The 9714-nt window shown below is 35.3% G+C and overlaps 1 protein-coding gene across 1 annotated transcript in view; it reads right to left on the bottom strand.

Moving 5' to 3' along the window:
* LOC106107646 (insulin-degrading enzyme) overlaps positions 1-9714 on the bottom strand; it is a 21324-nt gene that overhangs the window by 5771 nt on the left and 5839 nt on the right. Inside the window, exons 7-19 of the mRNA XM_013288592.1 lie at positions 9190-9312; positions 8556-8758; positions 7828-7913; positions 6714-6828; positions 6116-6253; positions 5449-5570; positions 4970-5054; positions 4513-4641; positions 3999-4081; positions 2817-2961; positions 1692-1847; positions 705-780; positions 400-526 (exon numbers count right to left, since the gene is read on the bottom strand). Of these exons, the coding sequence (XP_013144046.1) occupies positions 400-526; positions 705-780; positions 1692-1847; positions 2817-2961; positions 3999-4081; positions 4513-4641; positions 4970-5054; positions 5449-5570; positions 6116-6253; positions 6714-6828; positions 7828-7913; positions 8556-8758; positions 9190-9312 (1588 nt within the window). The remainder of the gene's footprint in view (positions 1-399; positions 527-704; positions 781-1691; positions 1848-2816; positions 2962-3998; positions 4082-4512; positions 4642-4969; positions 5055-5448; positions 5571-6115; positions 6254-6713; positions 6829-7827; positions 7914-8555; positions 8759-9189; positions 9313-9714) is intronic.

The raw sequence follows: 9714 nt of genomic DNA, 5'->3' as shown, positions 1-9714 counted from the left end.
TTTGGAAAGGCATAAAATTTATATTTTCTGATCAAACGGCTTATTTTTATGGAGTAGAGAGTTGAAGAGAAAAAGAGGATGGTTACAATATGAAGGTTAACTTTATATAGGATGACGTTATATGGAATCCGACTTTATAAATAGTAACATTCTATGAAGTTTGACGTTACAAAAGATGACGTAATATGAAGCTCGACAATTAATGTAGTTCTACGGTTTAATAGTGATGTTATAAGGAGGTATATGATATAAATGATAAAGATTTAGCTCGACATTGTAGAGATTGATTAATGATTGTTATATGAAGCCCCACTTTATAAAGTGTGACGTTATATGGAGTCCATCGTTATATAGAGTTCGCACGATATTTTACTAGTTTTAAAATGTACATATACTTACTTATTCTCAATATTGTCAGCCATGCTGAGTGCCCGCTCCCGCGTGATGTTCCCCACCATGAGAGCCTCCACGTGCATCTTCCTCAGCACGCGCCCCACGAACGTGTCCAACTTCTCCGGTGTCATTTCTGACAACATGACACACTCTTACACACTAATATTAACAAAAAGAAATATAAATATATAAATGTATATATTTCTTTTTGTTGTTTTTTTAATTCCACGCGGACTCACAAGCTTTTTATCCAAGCTTTTTTTTTATTTAGGGTTATTTAGTTTTAAAAACGTATAACTGAGTTATTTCACCTTCAGCAGCGGCGAGCAGTTCGCAGCGAGTCCACACCACGTCAGTCAGACATAAAGATTGTTGGTATACTGCGTGCTGTTAAACATATATATTTATACAATATGCAGTTTTTATATATGTATATTAGGGAAAGTTAATTTACCCGACGTTCTTACGGTGAAGGTAATCATCGTGATGCACATATCGGGGAAGAAATTCAAAGATATGTGTGAAGTCAACCCGCAGTGCAGGTTGACTATGGCCTAGTCACTAACTTAGGGTAGGCTCCGAGCCCCTCGGTGGGGACGTATAGTGAGCTGGTGATGATGAGAGAAAGTTAGAAAGTATCGCCAGTGGTGGAGAAATTGAGAAGCAAAAGGTTAGCGTGGTATGGACATATTATGCGACGAAATGATGGGGACATAAACCAGAAAGTGTTGAGATTGAATGTGGATGGCTACAAAGGAAGAGGAAGACCGAAGAAAGTATGGATTGTGTGAAAGAGGATATGCTTAAGAAAGGAGTGGATTCAGATATGGCTGATAGAGATGTATGGAGCAGCACATACTGTGCCGACCCTACATAAGGGATAAGGGCAAGTGGATGATGATGCAGTTTTATATCATAAGATATCAAACGAGAGGACACTTGAATTCGCCTAAATGGCGAAGTAACTGGCATGCAAAGACGCACTTAAATAGAATTTTCCCCCTTCTTATGCATCTCCTCCACCATATCAATGTACCTTTCCCATCATTCCTTTTCAAAATTTGAAAGGGAAAGGGACAAAATTAGGGCTCCGGCAAGAAATAAATTTGAAATAATTCACCTGTTAGAATAAATCAATAGGGTATTACATTTTTAAAAACATACACGAGCAAAATATTACCCTTATCTGTCAGATAAAAAATAATTTAACAAAAAAAAATAACCATCAATCACAAACATATCTTTAAATTACATCAATTAACAAAAGACACCCTTAGGGACCGTCTCTGAGTACGTACCTGATAAGGTTGTTCCGCATCGAAGTTTTTGATAGCTCTTATATGGTTTTCCTTCATTATTTTAAACCTTTTATGGTCCGTCTTGAAGTTAGTCACATACTCCACAATTTTGTCCAACAACACGTGTTGCTTGTCATCGTAGCCTTCCACTTCTATCTGTAAGAGGATACACGTGCAGGAACACTGGCTTGCCAGCTACTGGCATAGTATGCACAAGTTGAGGGATATTTTACAATAAGTCAATATCAATTTTACATCAGTCATTAATTTTACAGTTCATAAACAATAATTTTACAATCAGTCATTAATTTTACAGTGCGTCAAAGTAAATTTTACAGTTCGTCAACATTAATTTTACAATGAGTTATTAATTTTACAGTTCGTAAACACCAATTTTTCAGTGCGTCAAAGTAAATTTTAAAGTTCGTCAACATAAATTTTACAATCCGCCATCATTTTACAGTCTACATTTTACAAATTTTACAGTCCGTCACAATTTATTTATACAGTCAGAAAATATCAAATTTACAATCCCTCAAGATTGATTTTACAATCCGTCAACGTTACTTTAACCTCTCAAGTTAAGGGCATCGCAAGGGCAAAGGAACCCACTACCTTTTTTAAAAGAATTTATGAATTTTAAAATATTAAATAATCATAATTTTCATTGTGTTGCGTATAACACTAAATTAAAAGTGCAAAAAACTGTCTAAAACAGTTAAGTTGGATTGGTAATAAAGGTTTCTGGAACTCCACAGATTAACCTTTAAATGCATGATGATGCTTATACACCTGTCTTTTCTCCTTACACAATAGTTTATTTTGAAAAAAAAATCAATTTTTTCCCCTTAATGTATGTTCAATTTACTACCCGTTTCATTATTGTATTTAAAAATCTAGCCCTGGTCTTTTTTGGTATGGGGGGGGGATATCTTCGAAAGATACTGTTATTTTATATCTGACAACATGACATAAAAGACAGGGTTATGTGAGATTTCTACTTATAAAAACCCCAATCAGGTGAGATTTGAGGGTCCCGGGATCTCCGGAACTCTGCACTGAATTTCCCTAAATGGCAACATTGGATTCTTTCGCTGTTTTGTTCTGGGCCCAACCAGATCTTACATTGATAGCTTGCTTGGAGATGGTGACGTTCCACCGGAGACCCGCCAGGTCTGCAGCATACGCGTACTCCTGCAGCCCGTCCCGCACCAGCAGCACCCACACCGACAGCAGCGCGCAGCTCTCCGGCTCCGCGTACGACAGGGGACTGACAGGGAAATAATACCCTGATACCACTACACTTTTTTTTGATAACATAAATTGGCAAACGAGCAAACGGCCTCAATCTACCAAAATGGAAAGCGACCGCTGCACAAACATCCGCAATTGCAGCGCTGCCTACCCTTTATTGACGGAGGAGACGCACATAAAGAGGACATTTCCCCTTCCTATACGTTACCACCGTCAAATCCACTTTTCCTTCCCATCCTTTCCTATAAGAAAAGGGTGGAATGGGAAAGGGAGTAAAATGAGGCCTCCGGCACCACACTCAGCAGAATGTACGCGGAATTGCTTTCACTTCACGCCTGTCTTCTGTGTGGTCGTGTTATTGCTGGCGAGCCCTGCAGTTCCAAGATGTTAAAGCGGGCTCTACCACTGTATATACACAGTAACAGATTATTCTCAACCGACACCCCGCTCTGTCCCCTCGTGAGAATAAAAAGTTTCATCCGTCCCACCTTTTAAGACGAGGGGACGGTTGCAACTTAAACGCTTCCATCTGTTACCTTATTGGTGATAGTGGGACTGAACGGCGGGACGGATAAAACTTTTTATTCCCACGTGGGGACGGCGGGGTGACGGTTGGGAATAATCCACAGTAAGTACCATAATTACCCTTCCATACATCTCTATTAGCCTGAATATCTAAATTCACTTGATTATATGAGGTGAAAAAATCTCAATCGACCTATTTGACGTATTTTTTTTATTTATTGAAAACTAGCTTTCGCCCGCGACAGTCCGCGTGGAATTAAAAAAAATAAGTAGCCTATGTGTTCTTCCAGACTATTCTCTACATCTATACCAAATCTTATGGAAATCCGTTAAGCAGTTTTGACTACAAACTCTAACAAACATCCATCCATCTAAACTTTCGCATTTATAATATTAGTAAGATCAAAAAAAGAAGCATAAATGTATAGATTAGTGAAAACCGCATTTAAATTGGTTGTATTAATTCAGAGATTACCGCACACAAACACACAAACACACAAACACACAGACACACAGACAAACAATTACCTGAACATGTCTAAAGTGAGGTAAGCTTTGGGCAACTTGAATTCATTGTCTCTCTTGAACCATAGCCTCATGAGGGGCGTGTCCTGAAAACATATTTGTATGGGTTTTCATACATTTTTACATACATTTTCATGATTCTATTAACGAAATGGGAAAATTTATATACTGTTTCCGAGTGAAATTTACAAATGTACATACTGTTTTAGATTCTAGTTTTTTTTTGTAGAATTTGTATGGAAACTAGTATGTTTGTTACCAAATAACTCTGCAACGATTGAATGGATTTGGATGAAATTTGACACAGAGATAAATTACTCTCTGGAGTATGTCATAGGATACTTTTTAACCTGAAAAATTAATTATTCTCGTATAAATAACAGTTTTTACAAATATACCTGTTGATAGGATTTTAAAGGCATTTTATTATCTTTGTTGTATTATTTTGATATTTTTTTTTATTAAAAAACTACCAACTATATTTACACGTACCTCGGTAGAAATTAGTAGTTTTTACCTTCAATATGATGGGAGCTATAGAGTCCGTGGTAGGGTCACTCGAGGTCTCCAATTCTAAACGTTCGGGCAAAAACTCATTGGGGGGCGGCAGATGTAACTCCGGGCCTGCAGTGGCCCCCTCCCATTCCTATTGGAAACATTTATTTTACAGTCAAAGAATTAAATTCCATACCCACTTTACATATAAAATGCAGCGAAATTTCATCAAAAAAATCTTACACTGTAACAATAATACTTGATTTCAGTTTAAAAAAACTTCAAATTGTTATAAGCGTTTATAGTTTATTTGAGAACTATGACGTCACAATGTCGCGTCTAAATTTACTAATAAGAATATCTTTATAATAAGAATAAGAATATTTCAAATGTAGAACAACTGGGAGAAGACATAGACTACTTTTATTTTTTAAATTGCAGACAGAGTCGGGTGCAAAAGCTAGTAAATTTAAACTTACCCTTATTTTGCTTTCTTCTATATCCTCTTGTAGATATTTAGTGCCATACCAAGGTTCTATTTGAGTACATTTATCCGCAAAACGTCTAAAAACAGTCAAAAAAACATTATTTATATCATAAAACTAGCTGTTCCCCTGTGACTTCATCCGCATGAAATTATGAAAAATTTATTTTATTGTTTACATTTGTCAAATTATCAATTGCAAATGTCAAAATGACATGACAAAGTATGGCAATTTTGTTTCCATGATGTTGGCGGCAAATTATGGTCTCTTTCCCACATTAGGGTTTTTATCCAAAATATTTACTCCTTAAGTTTAATAACGTGGAAATATATAGCCTAAAGTCGTAAGTATAGGGATTTTTATTAAAGAAGGGATTATTAAAAAAACATGCTGTGATTGCTGACATCTTAGGCAACAAAGAAGTGTGTGTTTACGCTTTATTATAATAGTATAGATTAATATGGAAAACTAACTTAGCGACAATTCCTATCCTAACGTTGTTAGGAACCAGTCGTGACTGCAACTCCTCGATCAGCTCTGGTTTCCACTCTGTCAGTAGGTAGTATGCACTTAGGACATCCTCCATCGGAAACTCCTGCATGTAGATATATAATCTATAGATGGAGTGTCTAAAAAAATCTACTGAAGAAAAGTTACACCAACAAAAAACCTCTGGAAACGTTTGTGACCACTTTTGTATTCTTTTTATCTATAGATGACATATCTATAGACAAGATTTTTTATCTTGAAAATATTACGAAAAAAATCAAAATAGACACTCAATTATTTGACGAAAATACTCTGAAAGAAAAAATCAATACATAAAAAAACTCCCCCTTATTTAAATATCTTCCCTTTTTTAAGGGGACAACTATCTCTAATACAGATAAGAACTACAAAGAAAAATCAACAAAAAACATACTATACAATATCTCTATCATATCATATAAGAGTGAGCAAGACAGAAAAGTGGAAACATTTGTATTTTTATATGTATTGAAATAACTCAAAAACTAATGAACCGATTTAAAAAATTCTTTCACCATTAAAAAGCTACTTTATCAGTGAGTAACATAGGCTATACTTTTTAACTACACGCAAACAAAGTCACGAGTAAAATCATAGTAAGTCAAAAATCACCTGTAATAAGTGCACGTGTTTGATAACAAAAGATCTCGGCTCCTGCACATCTCTGTAAGTGAAATCCGTAGATAATGTCTCTCTCTGCTCATCCCAAACCCAACGCTGGGGTCCCACTTTACGTAGCATTGAGATATACTAGAAAAAAATTGAAAAAATTGAAAAAATCTTTTACCCCCTTATGCGTTCCTAAATCGTTGATCTTTGGACTTAAAAAATGTAAAAAAAAAATAACTTTTTTCTGGAACAATATTTTTTTAATTATTACTTTAATTAATATGAAAATTAGTAATCATTCGATTAATAAAAAAAATCAACAATTTTTTTATTTCAAACAAAAATTTACACATTTCAAAATACCATATAGCAAAGTACAACATTTTTTCTAATATTTAAGATACATAGTAGAGAAAATACAAAAAATTGCTTTTTTCCTGCGACTTCAAACGCTCAGAATTAAAAAAATAATAAACCACGACAAAGTTTGTCTACCAATAACCAGAATCTCACTAAAAGTCAAAAAAAGCCTACTAAAAAAATTTTTTTGCTCCTTTTTTTTAAATTTCGCGGACAAAGTCGCGGTAAAACCTATACATACCTGAAATACCATATTAACGATATCGTCAATATGATCGAGGCCGTCTTCTGTGAGGTCGACGTGAACTCCGAAGAAGCCGAACCCTCGCGCCCCTGTCCGTGCTCCGCCCTCCAAACTACAATCACCATTGTATGCCAGTACAGTAAGCCGGTATCGTAATTTTAACACTGGGATACTGGCATAATGTAAATTAACAGACACCAGTGCACACATAGCCATGCCAGTTCATGCCAGGTCCACCACTGTCCAACTGTATTGACCAAGTGCTATGTACTGACAACTCATACGACATAATTTCTACAGATTTTTTTTTATATAACATAAGGTGGCAAACGAGCAAGCGGCCACCTCAATCCGCCAAAACGGCGAAGCGACCGCTGCCCATAGACATCCGCAATTGTAGATGCGTTGCCTACCCTTATCCGACGGACGAGGAGACGCACATAAAGAGGATATTTCCCCTTCCTATGCTTATCCTCCACCGTCAAATTCACTTCCTCTTCCCATCCTCTTCTTGTGAGAAAAGGGTGGTAAAGAGAAAGGTACTAAAATTAGGCCTCCGGCACCGCACTCATCAGATGAAACACGGAATTGCTTCCATTTCATGCCTGTCTTGTGTGGTCGTGGTATTACTGAGGGCGTGCCGGCCTATTCGTGCTAAGGTGTTAAAGCGGGCACTACCACTGTTAATTTACGTAATGCCAGTAGAATAATCAACGTTGGCATAAAACTGGTATAATTTAAAGATTAACCGACACCAGAAAACATTACTAACATCGACTGTTTTGCAAAATCTCAAAAAAAAATAAAGGCCCTTACGTAAACTTAGGTAACTGCAAAAGTCAATTTTTTACAAAACGCATTTATATTACGAAATAGTTTAATTACCACCTTGAAAAACATTTTTGTGTCACGACACGTTTAATAGTTTCATAGACCAATGTTATTTTACAAGTCTTTATTAAAATTCGCCAAAACAGCGAAAAAACCGCTGCCATTAACATTTGGTCACCCGTTCTTTAATCTTTTTGACAGACTTTCCAAAAAAGGAGGTACTCAATTCGTCTGTATGTTTTTTTTTTATTAAAAACCCCTATTAAACAAAAGTTCTCACCTGTCTACCCAACCTTTGTTCTTTAGCGCGGCGAGCAGACTGCCGGGACCCTCATGCCCCAGCAGGTGAGACAAGTAGTAACTTGGCTGTTCAAATACAAATAAACACATATCCAATATAATCTGGACCTGTCTTACATTATCATTGAAAGACGACTTAGGTCAACTTAACTTGGTAACTACAAAATGACCCATAACTTTATTATTAAAACACTGAGATAAAAATAATTAAACATTAAGTGAAGTTAACAATAGATTACTTAAAACTGCAATCGAATAAGTTAAACCATTTCTGAGATTATCGAACACAAACTGACAGACAAACTGACAAACTTATATACTATTGCATTAATAAATTACGTATTCAAGTTTTTATATAATACTAGCTGTTCCCGTGCGGCCTCATCCGCATAAAATTATGAATATTTTATTTTATTGTTTACATGTGTCAAATTCAATTGCAAATTTCAAAATGACATGACAAAACTTAGCAATCTTGCTTCTTTATGTTGGCAGTAACTTATGGTCTCTTTCTACATTAGGATTTTTATCCAAAGTATTTACCCCCAAAGTTTAATGGCGTGAAAATGTATAGCCTAAAGCGTGACGTAAGTGTAGGGCTTTTTATTAGAGAAATAATTATTCAAAAATATGGTGTAATTGCTGACATCTTAGGCAACAAAGAAATGTGTTTACGCTTTATTATAATAGTATAGAAAGTTGTCTTACCCCACTTTTATAATGTTTAAGATAATCAGGTATGGGGAACTCTATTGAGAGGCTCCTGAGGTCCTTAATGGGTAGGCAGTATGCTCGCTTGCGGCAGCGCGCGGGGGGGTAGGGGTGCTCCGGCCACGAGGGGGGAGTCACATCGCGGTCTTCGATGGCGGAGAATAGAGGCACAATCATCGCTTCTAACTCATCGAGACTTTCTACAAGGGTAAGGGAATTAACTTGCTTATGTACCACTCAGAGTCTTAAATAAATCTCCCTTAGTAAAGATTCAGAAGAAAATGTTCATATAAGGTCATTTTATGACTTAAGTTTTCAGCAAATAAGAATAGAACACCTACATAAGGACTATTTCAAGCTATTAACTTACAAAAAAGCAATTAAATATGTCCGGTTACATTTAAAAAAAAACAAACACAAACATACACTAAATTTTAAATTACGTTTAATTCAATAGATTAGTAAAAACAGAATACAAAAAATTAAGACGTTTCTGAGATTAGCGCACAAAAACACACAGACAAATTTTCTAATAATCAAGTGCCAAAAAAAAATCTACTAAAAATTTTAACAAAAAAATCATAGTTTTTTGTTGAATAATCATAAAAATATCTGAAATAAAAAAACTTACCCTTTCCAACCACAACGAAGGTCATAATATTAGCAGAATACCAAGTATGATGAAACTTTAGGAGTTCTTTGCGTACATCGATACCTTTCTGCTTTGGAATCACTTCTAAAGTCTGCTTGTTACCTAATAAATAGCATTGCGTATATTAATAAAACCTATAAAATGACACCTTATTCATGAATATCACAAAGGTATACAGATTTAAAAAAAAAATAATTAAAAAAGCAGTAAAAAAGATCCTACAAAGATCTTATGGCAATTTTTTGACATTTACAGGGCCTGTGAGTTTTTAGAGTTACATGTAAGCAAAAAAATTCCCACCACTCTAAATTTTTAAAAAATTAAAAAAAATCTCCTAATTTATCGATCTTTACGATTATTGAAGAACGAGGTGAGTTTTACACTTTTTGGTATGGAATTAACAATAATGATTGCCAAAGGCCAATATTAGAATATCAGAAATAAATCTAAAGGTGTATAAAGTATTTTTATGTGATTCTTGTAGGTGTATAAGATATTTTTATG

Source organism: Papilio polytes, unplaced genomic scaffold (assembly GCF_000836215.1).
Source record: "Papilio polytes unplaced genomic scaffold, Ppol_1.0 DF821956.1, whole genome shotgun sequence".
In the NCBI taxonomy this organism is placed as follows: Eukaryota; Metazoa; Arthropoda; class Insecta; order Lepidoptera; family Papilionidae; genus Papilio; species Papilio polytes.
This window is presented reverse-complemented; position numbering and strand designations above follow the sequence as displayed.